Source organism: Lepus europaeus, chromosome 7, assembly GCF_033115175.1.
Source record: "Lepus europaeus isolate LE1 chromosome 7, mLepTim1.pri, whole genome shotgun sequence".
NCBI lineage: Eukaryota > Metazoa > Chordata > Mammalia > Lagomorpha > Leporidae > Lepus > Lepus europaeus.
The window spans coordinates 13946370-13962318 of NC_084833.1; the positions used below are offsets into that span (position 1 = coordinate 13946370).

The 15949-nt window shown below is 56.2% G+C and overlaps 1 protein-coding gene and 1 long non-coding RNA gene across 6 annotated transcripts; one reads left to right on the top strand and one right to left on the bottom strand.

Annotated features, from left to right (window-relative positions):
* Positions 1–359: 359 nt before the first annotated feature.
* On the top strand, positions 360–3889 carry YPEL4 (yippee like 4). Of its 4 annotated transcripts, none has more exons than XM_062196119.1 (7): positions 360–573; positions 1826–1932; positions 2008–2161; positions 2762–3086; positions 3238–3281; positions 3564–3672; positions 3800–3889. In XM_062196119.1, exons 4-7 carry the CDS (start codon positions 2946–2948, stop codon positions 3887–3889), a joined length of 384 nt encoding a protein of 127 aa, XP_062052103.1. In that variant the 5' UTR covers positions 360–573; positions 1826–1932; positions 2008–2161; positions 2762–2945. The 4 variants fall into 4 exon arrangements, with proteins under 4 accessions (XP_062052103.1, XP_062052101.1, XP_062052102.1 ...); XM_062196117.1 differs by having other exon boundaries at positions 2045–2161; XM_062196118.1 differs by lacking the exon at positions 2008–2161.
* A 318-nt stretch (positions 3890–4207) lies between these two features.
* LOC133763013 (uncharacterized) lies at positions 4208–9733 on the bottom strand. Of its 2 annotated transcripts, XR_009866366.1 has the most exons (4): positions 9653–9733; positions 7640–7745; positions 5425–5712; positions 4208–4294 (listed from the first exon to the last, which is right to left on the bottom strand). It is a non-coding gene; the product is annotated as an uncharacterized LOC133763013 (long non-coding RNA). The 2 variants fall into 2 exon arrangements; XR_009866365.1 differs by lacking the exon at positions 4208–4294 and having other exon boundaries at positions 5245–5712.
* Between the last annotated feature and the right edge of the window lie 6216 nt (positions 9734–15949).

Here is a 15949-nt window from a genome sequence, read left to right on the forward strand (position 1 = left end):
TCACTTCGCCAGCCTCGCCACCTCCTTTCCTCCAGTCCTGCCACCCTTACTCCTCCGGGCCCAGCCCTGTCCTTCTCCCAGGTTCCGTATCCTTGTCCACACTGCCTTCCTCCGTAACAACCTCTCGCCCACCACCAGCACCAACACCCCTCCCTCTACAGACCCCTGCTCACTCATCCTTCTGCCCCCACTCCCCTGCATCACTCCCACAGCCCCGTCCCTTGATGCCTGCCCCCTCCCTTCCTCCCGACCCGCCTCCTGTGTCTCCCAGCCCTGCTCTGACGTGGGAGGTGAGGGGGGTGGGGGGACGGATGACTCACAGTGTTATGATGCAGTTCCACAACACACAGCCACATTCACCCACAGACCGAGGGACAGAACGAGAGACAACCTCTGGCCCCCCGGCAGCTGGCCAGCTTTGCAGCCCACCCCGTCTTGAGCCCCCAACTACCCTCCCCTGCCCCATCCCCTTCCCAATTGAAGGAGCGGAAAGAGAAGAGAGAAGAGTGAGCAGAGAGATTGAGAGAGATTGAGAGAGAGAGATAGACGGAGATCTCTGGAGCAGACCTCAAGGTGAGGGGGCAGCCCTTCTCCAAATGAATTTTCCTCCCCTTTGCAAATGTCCTCCTCCCGCTGCGTGTTGCTTTCTCCCCTTTGCAAAAGCATTATTCATCCACCCTTTGTCCTCCCTTCCCCCTCCCCGCTCCCTCTGTTTCTCTCTCTGCTTCTCCATCCCTCTCCAAGCTCCGATGATTCCCGCACTTATTTCCCGGCAACTTTGGCTGCAGATTCACTGTTTATTGTTTTGCTGCTGGCGCAGACCCCCCCCCCCCCCCAAGCCTACCCTGGGAGCTGGCTGCGCTGCTCATTCCTCGGACCATACCATACCGCAGAACGCCAGCCCAGGGGAGTCTGAAACCTAAGCGCAGCCGAGAACATCCATTGTGAGCAGGTGTCCCCCCCCCGCCCCCACCCCGCCAGGAGGCACGGGACTCGCACCTGGTTCCTCCAGCCTCCGCCTCGGCGCATCTGTTGTCAGCTGTCAGTCCTCCCCACCCCCTTCCCTGCCACCCACCCCACAGTCCAGCCTGGCTCACTTCGGGGAGCATCCACTCCCCAGCGCTCGCCTGCCTTTGTTTTTCCCCCAGTCATTTGCCCAACTTGCTTCTCCCTGTGATCAGAGACTAGGAAAGAAATGACCCCTACTCCCCTTTCCGTGATTCTCTGGTCTTCCGTGCAGCCTCTCCTGGGCTATGCAAGGGGAGAGGGAGGGAGGCATGACAGATGGAGGCTGGGAAAAGAGCCCTAGTGCTGGGACCTGAGCTGGCTCTTCCAAGAAGGCATCTCAAGGTGGTGTGTGTCGGAGGGGAGCTCACTGGCGAAGTGGAAGGCCAGCCTGGGAAGTGGACGCTGAACAGTAGCTTCCCAGCAAGGAAGGCCCGTTTCCTGAAGCCAGGGCCCAATGTCACCCTGAACTCTGCCCAAGGTGTCTTCCTGGGGCCCAGCCAGGGGGAGTGGACCTAAGATGAAAAGATGCTCTCGGACAGGGGTTTTGTGGAGAAACTGCCTGGTGGCCCTCGGAGAGACTGGAGTAACAGGGGCAACGTGGCCAATGCAGAGGATGGGATGGGGAGAGCCTGTTTGCCTTGGTAATTGTGCCCATGCTACCACCTGTGCTTAGTGGTCTAGCGTCGCCAGAGCACCCCAGCTGGCATCTCAGAACCAGACTTGGGCTGAGCCCAAAGGCCCCATGGAGGAGAAGGCAGCTCCTCACCTGCTTATCAGAGCCAGCTGAGACACCTCCCTCCTTATCCTCCGCTTCCAGCACCCTCAGCTGCGTTAAGGTGCCAGCAGTCCTCATCAGAACCCAGCAAGTACTTCATCTTCAGTCACCCACAGAGTCATCGCTGTTTGACCCCGCCCCGGGAGAAGGTAGACACACTTTCTGCCTCATGCCCCCCAAAAAGCACAGCTTTGAAAAAATACGAGCGTCCCCCTGTTCCGCAGCTCATCGTGGATGTTGCTCTCACATTGTGTTACACAGCCCTGCCCAAACCGGGAGCCCGGCTTCCCTGACGTGTTACTGCTTTCCCATTGGTCCAGCGGTCAGATTCGCCTAAAGGAAAGCTGTCGTCGCTCCCAGGGCTGGGAAGACAGCCAGGTGCTTCTTCTGAACAGAAATGAGTGATCCAAGGCCCGGGATGGGGGAAGAGCCATGTGTGTGTGAGGTCTCTGGCTCCAAAGGAGCCACTCGTTAAGTTCTACTGGGTCGCAGAGTGCAGGAAGGAGCCAGCCCCAGCAGAGGGCCGAGGCAGGGTGTGTGCACCTGCCTGCTCCTCCCTCCCATACCAAATGTTTAAAGGACCAGTTGCACTGCAGTTGGAGGCCACAAAAAGGAACCACCACCGGGCCACCCCAACTTCTAAAGGGTCCTGAACCCAGGTGCCTCCCCATGCCTGCAAGATGCAGGTGTTCAGGGGCCAAGCCACCAGCGAGAGGGCGCCTGCAGACACCACTGCCTCCATGGCAGCGTGTGTGCCAGCAGCTGCTCTCAGTGGGAAATGGGAGAGGCTGCTGCCACCCCACGAGGGAGAGGCACTGACTCCCTGGTTATGGCGCCAGAAGCCCGGAACCGCTGCCGGGCTTGCCAGAGCAGCTGGGACTCCAGGGGCCAGGGGAGGGAGGGGTGCAGGTGAGCTGAGCTCCATCTCCTGCGTTCCCTCAGGAAGGGCTCCCCTGATGCTCCTTCCCCTCTTCCCAGGTGACCTCCATTTCTACCTGGTTCTCGTCTGGGGGGGCCCTGGCCGGGCAGCCCCCCCACATTTCTCCTGCCCTGAAACACGGCTCTAGCCAACCTGCTCCGCTGCTTCACCTGCGACCGTCTGTGTGGGGGCTGCACGGCGCCAGCCCCTCCGGCCCGCCAGGGCATCGTCCTGCAGCCCGTCATGCCCAGCTGTGACCCTGGCCCAGCCCCTGCCTGCCTCCCCACCAAAACCTTCCGCAGCTACCTGCCCCGCTGCCACCGTACTTACAGCTGTGTCCACTGCCGTGCACATCTGGCCAAACACGATGAGCTTATTTCCAAGGTAGGCTAAGTGGGGGTCCCTCTCAGGTCAGGTTTGCCCAGACATCACCCAGGGGTGTGGCAGCAAAGCCCTTCCTCACCCTGCCTATCCCCCGAGTCATGTAGTGGGGCCCAGGGGTCCCTGGTAGTCACCATCTATCCTGTCTCCACAGTCCTTCCAAGGGAGCCACGGCCGAGCCTACCTGTTTAACTCCGTGTGAGTCCATCTCTTTCCTTGTGTGTGTGTGTGTGTCTGTGCGCACGCGGGACTAGTTTCCTCTGCGGGGAAAGCCAGCAGGAAACGATCTTGCACCTTTAGTTTGTGCCTCTGTTTCCGTTAAGGGGTTTGGGAAATCAGCTGGTAGTTCTTGCGTGGGGAGCCCGGAGTAGAATTTGAAAGCACAGCCTTGGAGAGAGCAGTAAAGGGGTGGGCTGCTTGGGGGCTGGGCTGACAGAGCGACCCCACTGGGGGCTGGGTCCTTCCTGTTTCCTGAGACAGGGTCAACGTGGGTTGTGGGCCAGCCGAACAGCGCCTCCTGCTCACGGGGCTCCACTCGGTAGCTGACATCTTCTGCGAGAGCTGCAAAACCACACTGGGTTGGAAATATGTAAGTACTTGGGGACGAAGGCCACCCTCCAAGCCCTAGTGACCGCATGCAGGGGCTCTTGCGTGGCCCAAAGCTCCAGGAGGGGGAGGGGGTGGGTCTGGATGGTCACTGCTGCCCCCTCCGCCAGGAACAAGCTTTTGAGACGAGCCAGAAGTACAAGGAAGGGAAGTACATCATTGAAATGTCACACATGGTGAAAGACAACGGCTGGGACTGAGGGGCTCAGTCAGGCTCTGCCCCTCCTCCGCATGCCCCACCCTCTCCACACCTGCCCCCTGGCCCTGCCAAGCAGTCCATACCAGCATGAGTACTGCCCCACCCCTGGGGGAACCCGGCTCCAACCAATGCCTCCCCTGCCTCCACCACTTCACCACCAGGCCCCTTTTGGAACTGGGGCCTGGGGGTGCCCCAGGGGTGTTCAAGGCTCAGGAGTGGGCAGCAGTCGGGGGAAAGGGATGGATGCGGGTCCCGCTAGTCCAGTGTCCGGTCAGCTGAGATGGTGGGGGTGGACTTGAGCTCAGGCAGGGGCCCCAGGAGCGGTCAGGTGTCAGCTCCCCTCCTCGAGTGAGTAGAGGAGGAACCTTGGGTCACGAGGCTGGCAGGTCCCAGGCCACAGGACAGCCTATGAGAACAGGAGGATGGGGTTGGAGTGAAATTTTTGCCTAAGAATCTCTGAGGGTGAAGTTTCCCACCCTCATTTATGGGAGAAAAGGACCCTGGGGGGTGAAAGGGAAATAGCCCAATCTCAGGCCCTGGGAAGAAATAAAAGAATGATGGGCTTTCCATTTCACTCCACTTGTTTATCTTCGCACTTACAAGGCACTTTCGAGTATCTAACCTTTGCCATTGGGTGGGGTGGGGAAAGCTGCCCCTGGGACAGCCCCCACCCCCAGCTGGTTGTTCCCAGAGCAAGCAGTCTTCACGGGCACCCTCCTGGGCCCAGCCACTGCTCCCTGGGCCCCAGCCCCCTGGAGGACAGGTGGAAAATCAGGGCTGCGGGGCCAGTCTTTCCCGTGGCTGCCACCAGCGAATGAAACTTTTGTATGATACATAAAGTGTTTGGGTCTATTTTTAATAAAAAGGGGAAAAGCAACTTTGAGGCACTCTGTCCTCTGACTTTCCTTGCTCTTGGCTTAATAGTGTCCCTGTCCTCTCCTCCCTCCACCCCTCCACCCCGGGCTTGTTCTTGTACGCCACTAGGGGGCAGCAGTTGCTTTGTCTGTGGCAAGACACCCCCCCACCCCGCCTCTGGCTTCCATGAGTATTTGGAAGAGGTTTTGCTTCATTAAGGATGGGTTCTTGTGAGCTGTAGTCTGGCTGCAGCACCCAAAGTAGCTCGGGTCTTCTGGGACACCTGCCAATAAACCTATTTTTGCTGGACTCCAGGATGGGGCAGCTATACGAGGTTCATTCCAGAACAAGGATTTTCTTGGGTCCTAGTGCTTTTCTGCCTGGTTCTGTCATGTTTTGGTCAGCTCATGGGTACATTTAGGGGCTAAAAGAGCAACCGGCCAAGATGCTGCCTTGGCAGTTGACAGGTGTGGAATGGAATGGCTCAAAGTCACAGCATCAATAAAACCTTGTGACCCTAGGGGCATTTTTTTTTGGGGGGGGGAGGATAGTGATCTTAAATTTCTACTGTTGTTGGGTGCCCAGTACCTACCAGGGAGATTGTACATGTCATAAAAATCCTTTTGTCAGTTATATCGCTATTTGCAGATTCATTCATTGATACTAAGTATTTATAAGCACCTTCTAGTTTCAAGCATTGTGTGAAAAACGGATGAATGGTGAGCTTGATAGCCACGGCCTGACTTCACGTAGGAGGCAATCTCAGTAGACTGTGGGAGACTCTGAGCAGGGATCTGTAGAGGAAGCTTGGCAGCTTGCAGGGGAGGACTGTCTAGACTTGAGGCATCAAGAAAGGCTTCAGGGAACCACAGTGGCACTTGAAAGATGAAAAGCTGTTGGGCCAAGGGCAAGTGTGGGGAGATGTCCAGGGGCTCCAGCTCAGTCGATTCGAGGAAACACTCCTGCTTCCTGGAAGTATGGGTGCAGAGATCAGAGATGAAATAAGCAGGAGCCATGAACCAGTTAGGGAATCTGGATTTCACCCTGTGGACGCTGGGGAAACAGCAAGATCCTTGTTTGGAATGAGAGTGGAATGGCACCCCCAACTGGCTGTTTTGTGCCCAGACAGGAGGCTGAAATAAACGTTTTCGTAGATCAAAGAAAGTAAGGGACGTGGGCCATAACGCTAGCTGTACCATCTCAAACCCTGGCATCAAACTCCGAATGGAGAGGCAGGAGGAAGAGGTGAGGGAAGGGCAAGGAAGAGCAAATGGAAGCCATGGAGGAATGAAGTCCAGCGTTTCCACCAAGAGGCCTCGGGCAGGGGCGCTGTCCCACTCTGCAGCCCCTACAAGCGAGTGGTGCTGCCTGGGCTCCAGCAGGGGACTCGCACACCCTGCCAGTCCCACCTTTTGCACTGAAGTGCAGGAAGGCTTCTCAGGCCCCTAACTCTGCGCTTCTCAGGCACAAACTAGTTTGCCTTCCTAAAGGAGTTCCCCAAATATGCCTCTGTCTCCATCTCCTGTAACAAGTTCCTATTAAGCTAGCTAGGCGCTGTGGGAGACAGAGAAGTAAATGGCACAGCTGCTGCTCTCCAATTCTTCAGTCACTCCTGAAAGAATTCTGTGAGCTTGGCTCAAGGAATCTTGTTTAGTCCCCAAGAGCTGGTTGCAGACAGTGCGGCCTGCATCTTAGCGCATGCCCTCAAGGTGCTCCATTAGCAAACAGCCTGTAACCAAGAGTCATGCTGGGCATTACAGGTGGAGGTGAGGGAGGGAGGAAGTCTCCTTCCCATGCCCCAAAGGCCAGAGAAGGAGCTGACAACCATGGGTGCCAGGGGCACACAGCTTCATTTCCCTGGGCAGCAACTTTTCTTTCCTGTTCATCCCTTTATCCTCAGAGGTCTACTCTAGGCCTCACATGGATTCCTCCCATCCTCTCCACCCTCTCTCCCTCCCAGGATGAGTCTAGGAACCTCTCTCCATCTTAAGCCATGGAACCACCACCACCTCTACCCTTCAAGGCTTGAGACTTTGGCAGATACTTCATACAACCAGCAGGTGGCACCCAAACCTTCCACCCCTCAGCTCAGAAAAATCCCCAGGTAGCGACAACCTCACTCAGACCTCTGTTTCCAGAGAGGTGTGCCTCTGGGTGATTTGTCCGGCATAGGGCAGGGTTATATTTAATTTTGGACACTGCTTAAACTTTTCTGGCTCTGTTTTTTGTTCCTTTGTAAACGGGGATGCTACCTGCGAAGTAATCTTAGGGGTCACAATCGTGGACGCAGTGTTTAGCATGTGCACTGCATGTATCCACCTACGTGGGGGCTCGTTCCCACCGCAGGAGCTGACTGGTGCCCAGCTGGGAGAGGACTTTACGACGCTGAGGAGGCAGCTGGCGCGGGGTAGCACTGCATGGCCAATGCCCTTTTGACATTGCACTGCTCGTGATAGGCGCAGACAGTAGCACAATGTGAAAAGAGCTCTGGCCAGCAGCAGAGGCATGCCGGCTGCGCGACCTCACCCCTTCTCCCAGCCCCCGGCCCACTCAGCTCAAAGCCTCCCCCTGCCCTTTCTTATCTTGGCTACAGCTTTCCTCTCTCTGCAGTAATCTTTCAGTCTCTCCTCCTCCTCGCACTGTCTTCCTCACCTCCTTCCTAGCATAGAAAACACCTTTTTCTTTGAGCTTTCAGGGTAGCAGGAGGCAGTAAAAGGGATACCTGGAGCTTGGCACTCAGTTCTAAGGGATTGGTAGAACCCCACAAGCCTGGGGAACACACACATGAGGCTGTTCACCCCGAATTTACGTTTCTGCCAGCTTCGCTGGCAGACAGGAAGGCAGTTGCCACCCATGACCACAGGGCCCTTTCTCCTCTTCTCCAGAGCTCTCTCACCTCTTTAGATTAAGTAGAGGGGAGTGGCCGGCCTCAAGGTGACTATCTCTTAGGAACCCTCCAGGACCAGCGTGAGGGAGCTGAAGCCACAGGTCCCCAGGCAGCTCTGAGAGAGAAGTTTCAGGTCCAGAGGCGAAAGGTGCTGGTGGAAACCCCACCCTTTCATCTCCTTTTGGGAGGCATTCAAAGCACTTGACGGACTCAGCATTAAGCAAAAAGATCAGAGCGAGCCCTATCTCACACTGGGTTAGGGACAAAGCTTTCAATGGCAGTGGGATTCCAATCTGTTTCCTGCCCTGCCCAGGCAATCCAGTTAAGGAGCCTTCAACCTCCTGTTTCCCCTGTGCCATCCTGGCCTAAGGGGCTCAAACCTAGGACAAGCCATGGCCACTGATTAAAACTGGAAGCCTGAAGACCGCTCTGTAAAAACACCGGCCACCCGCAGGTTGAAGCTCGAACGTGGCCTCCTCCAGCTCGAAGCCGTGGCCTAGCTCAGCTACAGTTGTGACTTGATGAAGGGACGGGGTGCAGCCCAGAGGGGCACAGGCCAAGGCCTCCCAGGTGACAGGGAGGTACCCCACTCCCCACTCCCCAGCCAGCAGAAAGAACAGACACAATTCCAGTAGGGAGCTCTTCCTCCCAGCTTCCCCTCCGGCCTCCCCCCACCCCCAGGAAGCAGCAGAGTTTCTCTCCCGCCTTCCCAGGCACTTTGTTCCTGTTATCTGCAGAAACCAGCCCTGCCCTACAGTTCGCACAGTTCCAGTGGAAAGAAACCCGGGCCCTGCTAGGGTCAGTCCCAGGCCTCTTCTCCAGGGGTCGGGCAAACCAGCTGGGAACTGGGTCTGCCCACAGCAGGACAGAGAGGCCAAAGCAAGGCTGCCCAGCAAGGTTCAGGGAGGCGAGGGGCAAATTCTACCCCCAAGCAGCTCCCAGCGCTCTCCTTGGGAAGCCAAGAGAGAGGGGGCTGGGATGGAGAGCCCCTCAGCTCTCGCACACCCCACTCATTCCTGAAGAGCTGGCCCCGCCATTCACCAGCCAGCAGGACCCCTCCCCCACCATGGGCCCAAGAGCCATGCCCCAGCTTCTTCCAGAAGCTGGTGTAGAGACAGAGGAGGAAATGGGGGAGGGGAGGCCCGGCTCAAGTTCTCTCCACTCCCCCTCCTCATTGGCCACCATCTTCCGGCCCCTGCCCCCCAGAGCAGCAGGGGCTGGGGCCCAGCCTGAGGAAGGGAGAGAAAGGGCAGGTGGGGGGTTAGCTGGAGCAGCAGGGGCAGGGGGCTGGCCCCAACTGTCTCCTCCCACCCCCTCCCCGCAGCCATGGCGACGGGAGGAGGAGACCAGGAGGGTCCTGAAAGCCGTGTTCTGTGAATGGGATGAGAGGGGCAGCTGGGAAGTGGGGGGGTGAGGGGCGCTCTCCCTCAACACCCAACTGTGCCCAGAGCACACCTCGGGCTGGACCACACACACACACACACACACACAAACTCAGCCGTACTCGCGGCATACTCCGCCTTCGCTACGAGAGCGGGAGCGAGTGTGCAGCCGCCCGCACCCCGGCGCCCCTCAACGCCCCACAACTAGTAGCTCAAGGGGCCTCGCCCCCCTCGCCGCCGCGCGCAGCCCTGGCTCACCCCCCCAAGTTCTGGAGGCGCACAACTCTCTGCCCCGCGCCAACACCCTCGGCACACACCCACCAAGTCCCCAGAGTCCCACTCCCTCAACCCCCGAGCCCAGGCACCGACAGATGGCTCGGCCTCGGCCGGGCCCCACGGAGACCCCCCCCACACACACACCCCCAGCCTCTTCCCCACCACGCCCCCCACTGGAAAATGACAGTGAGGCCACCTCGGAGAGCCATGCCCGGTGCTTCCCACATCCAGTGTCGGGCAAGGAAAAAGAGCAGAGATGCCCAGAGTGGAGGGTGAGGGGGGGGAGCAGCAGACGCGAGGAAGAGCCCAGACCACCGCCCGCCCCTCGCCCAGAGAGAAGAAAACCGAAAACCGGCGGCGTTACCCTTCTGGGAGCTCACGGCACCCACACCTTGCTCTTCGTTACGTTCCTCTGCCTGCCACCTCCTTCTTCCCGGGCTCTTTCTCTGCCCTGCCCTCCCCCTTGGCTCCCCTCCCTGGCCTGGCTCCCCCTCGCTCACGCCCTCTCGCACCCCGCCAGCCCCTCTCCCCCGCCGGGCTCCGAGTCCCTGCGGCCGCCCCTCCACGCGCCGGCGGGGGCCGGGGCTGCGGGGCCGGCCGGCCGCTGCGCCCCTCTCCCCTGCAGATCTGGCTTTTCCCCCCTCGCCCCCTTTCTCCTTCCACACTCCCTGCCGTCCATCTTGAATACTTGGGATTCTTGAATGGAGTGAGCAGGATCCGCTCCCCCAGGCTCCCATTGGCTGCGGGTTAACCCTTTTGAAACGAGATCCTCCCTCCCATTGGCTCCCCTCTTCTCCCCCAACCCCCACCCCCTCCGCCTCCCAACAGCCGGCGAGGTCAGGGCGCTCGCGGCGCCCCCTCCCCTGGCCTCTCGTCACCCCACCCCCACCCCGGGACGCCCCCTCTCCCGGCTCGGTCCGTCACGCCCCGCACTGGGCTGCAGGTGAAGGCTGACGCAGTTCCCGCCAAATGCGGCCCCCAGGTGGGGCTGGCAGGAACCCTGTTTCCAGATGGCCCTGGTGCTGGACTTGGAGACCTTGAAAGACGCAAGGGGTGCGATTTCCCGCCGGGCTGCAACCCCTCCTTCGCTGGAAGTACTTCTCCCGCAGGGAGACCGCCCGCAGCCCTTAAAGCCTCACTCAGGCCGATGGGAGAGGCTCCTGGACGCGCGCGCCCCCAGGGTTGGGCAGCAAGAAGGCAGCTCCAGAAAGATCTGGGGCTCTTAGGAGGAGCTGATTCCCTGAGCCGCCGCAGGGCAGGCCTGACCCGATCAGGAATGTGCAGCATCCGAAGCTCTGGCAGTCGCAAACATCCTTTCCTACAGACCGTGCAGCGCCTGGGCCCAGGTGCCGGGCCCACTCAGGGCGCTGACTTAGGAGGAGCCCAAAGAGGCAGCAGGACAATGACTGTTGGGTGTAGGGCTCCTCGGTTCCCGGCCCACAGCTGCCAACTACCTGCTTGGTGCGGTCATACTCCCTCTCTGGGCTGTTTGCTCCTTTGCGAAAGGTTGGTCTACAGCGAGCAACTCTAGGGAACTGTGTGTGAAGATGACCATGTTCCCTAGTTGCATCCTCCAATATGGTGGCCACTAGCCACACATGGCTGCTGACCGCTTGACATGTAGCTAACTGGCTTTTTTTTTTTTGGCCACATGGATAATGGTTACTGGATGGGACAGTACGGTACTAGAATCCCTGTGGGCTTTCTGATAAATGATAAATAATATTCTATGATTCTGGTGGGGGAGTGATTTTTTTTTTGGGGGGGGAGTGTGTGAAGTCCTCAAGATCTAAATCGTAAATCACCGAGGGAATCAATATCCAGGAGATGAGATTTAAATTCCTTCTATCAGGGTGGATGTTGAGGTGAAACAGGTTAAGATACCGCTTGGGACACCCACATCCCATATTGGAGTGTTGGTTTGAGTTCTAGCTGCTCTGCTTCCAATCCAACTCCCTGCTGATGTGCCTGGGAAAGCAGCAGAAGATGGCCCAAGTATTTGGGTTCCTTCACCTACAAAGGAGACTCAGATGGCTTTGGCCTGGCCCAGCCCTGACTGTTGCAGTCATTTGGGAAGTGGACCCGTGGATAGAAGACTGACCTCTCTCTCTCCCCTTTCTCTGTCACTCTGTTTTCAAATAAATGAATATTCTAAAGGAGTCTTTCTATCTTTGTCAGGAATCCTTTTCATAATGGATGTCAGTTGCTGAATGCAGGTATCTTAACAAACCCACCTCATCTGTCGCCAATACTTATTTACTACTATAAGGAGATATTACTAAAGGCCTGCGCTGATGGGAGACAGGGGAGGAGTTCAGAAGAGGGAATGATTGTTTCCAATGGAGAATGGAACCCAAGAAGGCTCCCTGGAGGAAGTAGCATCGGGGACTTGAGGAATAGAAAGGGTTTAGACAGAAAAAGATGGGAGAAAGGAGAGCAAGGACATGGCAAGGAGAGGGAACAACACAAAGGCTGAGAGGTGAGGAAAAGCAGATGCGTTCAGGATTGGCTGAAAATTCCGTCAGAATCCAGCAAAGGGAGCAGAAAAGAGGCAAAGGCTGAGACAGCTTGGAAGCCTTGAACACATCGCTCTACCCTCTCAGCGCCAGACTTCATTTTCCTTGAAGATGCTCTTACCTTTTCCCTCCAATGTCCTCCACCCTCACCTCTCTGCTGCTTTTTTTTTTTTTTTAAGATTTATTTATTTATTTGAAAGGCAGAGTTACAGAGAGGCGGAGGCAGAGAGAGAGAGAGAGAGAGAGAGAGAGAGAGAGAGGTTTTCCATCCGCTGGTTCACACCCCAGATGACCACAACAAGCAGAACTGCACTGATCTGAAGCCAGGAGCCAGGAGCTTCCTCTGGGTCTCCCACACAGGTGCAAGGGTCCAAGGCCTTGGGCCATCCTCTACTGCTTTCCCAGGCCATAGCAGAGAGCAGGATCGGGAGTGGAGCAGCTGGGACTCAAACCAATGCCCCTATGGGATATCGGCACTGCAGGCAGCGGCTTTACCAGCTTTACCCGCTATGCCATGGTGCTGGCCCCTCTGCTGCTTCTAACTTAGTCTGCAGGCCCCTGTTTGTGTTCCACTAGCATCCTTCCTGGGGCAGAGTAGGCTCCAGTTCTCTGATCAGAGTTGGACTCTCACTGGTTCCTGTCAATGCAGTCTCCTGTCTCTGGATTCCCAGTGCTCAGGTATGTACTGCTCACAGGAAGGCTTCCTTTCTCTCTCACCACCCCACCAACCCTGGCTTGGCCCCATCCCCTCTCAAGAAACAGTCAATCATGGAGGCCAGGAACAGCTAGACATGGTCCAACCTGTTACAGAAGTATAAAAAAAAAAATGCGCCCAGGAGCTCCTTGGCTCCCAGCCACCCCACAGCACCTCCATGTTCTTCCCTCCTCCTCGGGGAGTTTCAGTACACACGTGGGCCATGCAGTCACCTGCCTTCCTCACCACACTCACTGCAAACCAGGACCACCCTCCCTGATTCCCACAGTCCTGCACAGACACTCCATCGCTAGTAGGGATGAGAATTCGCTAAGTGTGAGACAGGGGCCCTCTTTGCCCTGATCCGTTGCCTCTTGGAGGGACCGACTCTAAGACGCCAGAGGAAGCATTGCCTCCTGACTAAACATCAGTGGAGGTAACTTGACTGCCTCTAACTCACCCAGGAAGGCAGAGGCTTTCCGTCCGAACCTCTTCAGTTTCCCCTCCTCCTGCAATGAGGTGCTGCCTTTTTTTTTTTTTTAATGCAGTAGGCATTTATTGAAGGAATGAATGTTACATTTTTATTCAGCAATTAATTCTGCCCAAAGCTGAGCCGTGGCAGACCTTCCACCAGTAAAGCCACAGAAAACTTTTATTATGAAATAAAACAAAGGATAAAATGATAGCCTGTGCCCTCCACCCATCTCAATAATTCAGCGTTGGTGTTACAGTTGAAGCACCCTGTGCTCTGGTCCCTAGTAGCATCCCTCTTTCTCCATGGGGCCGGTGCTGTGGCACAGAGCTTAAGCTGCTGTCTACAGTACCGGCATCTCTTATGGGCACCGGCTGCTCCACTTCTGATCCAGCTCCCTGCTAATGCACCTGGGAAAACAGTGGAAGATGGCCCAAGTGCTTGGGCTCCTGCACCCTTGTGGGAAACCCAGAAGAAACTCCTGCCTCCAGCCTGGCCCAGCCCTGTCATTGTGGCCCTTTGTGGAGTAAACCAGCAGATGGAATATCTGTCTCTTCCTCTCTCCCTCTCTCTCCCTCTCCCACCTCAGCACCTCTGCCTTTCAAATCAAAAAATAAATCTTCAAAAGAAGAAGGAGAACCTGTCTTCTTAAAAAAAATATATATATATACATTTTTTACAGACATAGTGGATAGTGAGAGAGACAGAGAGAAAGGTCTTCCTTTTTGCCGCCGATTCACCCTCCAATGGCCGCTATGGCCGGCGCATCTCGCTGATCCGAAGCCAGGAGCCAGGTGCTTCTCCTGGTCTCCCATGCGGGTGCAGGGCCCAAGCACTTGGGCCATCCTCCACTGCCTTCCCAGGCCATAGCAGAGAGCTGGCCTGGAAGAGGGGCAACTGGGCTAGAATCCGGCTCCCCAACCGGGACTAGAACCCGGTGTGCCGGCGCCGCAGGCAAAGGATTAGCCTGTTAAGCCACGGCGCCGGCCTTAAAAAACATTCTTAGGGTCAGGCATTTGATGCAGTGGTTAAGTACTGCTTGGGACACCACATTCCCTATTGCATAACCTGGAGAGGTGCTTCTTTAGACGCTTTAGTATCTGAGCATTGCCTGTATGGAGGGCTCTGGAATCATCACTAGGAAACATTCCTGGTCCTGAGTAGGAGACCACAAAGTAGGAGACCACAAAGGAGGAGACCACAAAGCAGATACCTGGAGGGGAAATCAGAGGGTAGCCAGTTCCCAAATACCTGCAAACACCTTTCTGGAGCAAGACCCTGAAGTCTTGCTCGTACCCATGCTTCATCAGTTTACCCCATTTATCGTATCTCCGATCCCTTTCCATAAGCCTAGGGCAAGGTCAGCAGACGGTACTCCTTGGGCCAACTCCTGTCTCCTCCAGGTTTGTGGCAGATACAGTTGATTGAAGCTTAGCCAACTCCCTTGTTTGCATATTGTCTGCAGCTGCTTTCTTTCTCCCCCCCCCCCTTTTTTTTTCATTTGAAAGATAGAGCTAGACAGTGAGAGAGAAAGAAACAGAGAGAAAGGTCTTCCTTCCATTGGTTCACCCCCAAATGGCCGCCACGGCCGGCGCTGCGCCGATCCAAAGCCAGGAGCCAGGTGCTTCCTCCTGGTCTCCCATGCGGGTATAGGGGCCCAAGCACCTGGGCCATCCTCCACAGCCTTCCCAGGCCACAGCAGAGAGCCAAACCAGAACAGGAGCAGCCGGGACTAGAACCCAGCGCCCATATGGGTTGCCGGCGCTGAAGGCAGAGGATTAACCAAGTGAGCCACAGCGCTTTCTAACAGACACTACCAAGACGAGTTGAATGGGTGTGACAGAGGCCCTATGGCCCACAAGAGCCTACGGTACTTTCATCTAGCTCTTTACAAGATTTTGCCAACGTCTAGTCTGTGGGCAGTCTTGAACCCTGTTACCTCAGAAAGATATAACAGAACTCAAGAAAGGCAACTGTACTCAGAGATCTGAGTGGAAGCCCAGACTTTTCGCCTCAGCCTATCTGTATGTCCAGGTCTTCTCTCCACCTCTCATGAGACGTCTCACGATGCCAGCCTGCTCTCCACACTTCTGCTTCATGGCCCACTCCTGCAAAGCCCACGCAGCCCTGCTTCTGCCCCCAGTTTCCTCTGGAATGCTTCCTACTGGGACGCCAATGGACCTCCTTGTTAGCAACCCACCGTTCTCTCCTGAGTTCTCATCACTTCCACCTCTCTTTAACCTTTGCTATGACTGCATCAGTCTGAAGTGCTCAGGGATTCTGAGAGACTAGTCTCCCCTAGACGGCCTCCTACCTCTCCTTCTCAGCTTCCTCCTTGTGGGTTCTCTTCCTGCCCTTGTGCCCAATTATGCAGATTCGGCCAGGATTTGGTCATGACTACCTTTTCCGGCCAGGCTTTCTCCCTCGACAAAATCCTCCACGTGCCTGATTTTGACACTTGCTTCTCTATTGATGGCTTCCCAAAAATACCACTTAGGAACTGAAGGCCCAGCTGTGATCTTCCTAGATGTCCTTCACCAACCAAACAGGCTGACTTTGTACAACATTAAACACGTGTCTTTCTACACCTCTGCCCTCACCTAATCACCTCATCTGCCCCTTAATTGTTGCCACTTCCAAGAGATTTGCCCTTGAGTCTTCTCTCTTTGGGGGCAATGTCATCATTTCTATGGCTTTAGTATTCGCCTATGCATGAATCACTACCAAATCCATATCTCTAGATGTAGTTCCAGCCGCCTCCTTATATTCCCAAATAGATGTGTGAGGTGGACGACAGCTGGTGCATTTGCCTACCCAGATTCCATCCCCTTAGTTCTCCTTTGCAGACATACCTTTGCTGTACATTCAGTCTGCATGGTTCATCTGAGACCCACCTCGTCTGCCCCTTCGGGGGTAGTCCCTAAACGTAGCTCTATTAGTTGTCTATTGCCATGTAAAAAATTAGCACAAAATATAATG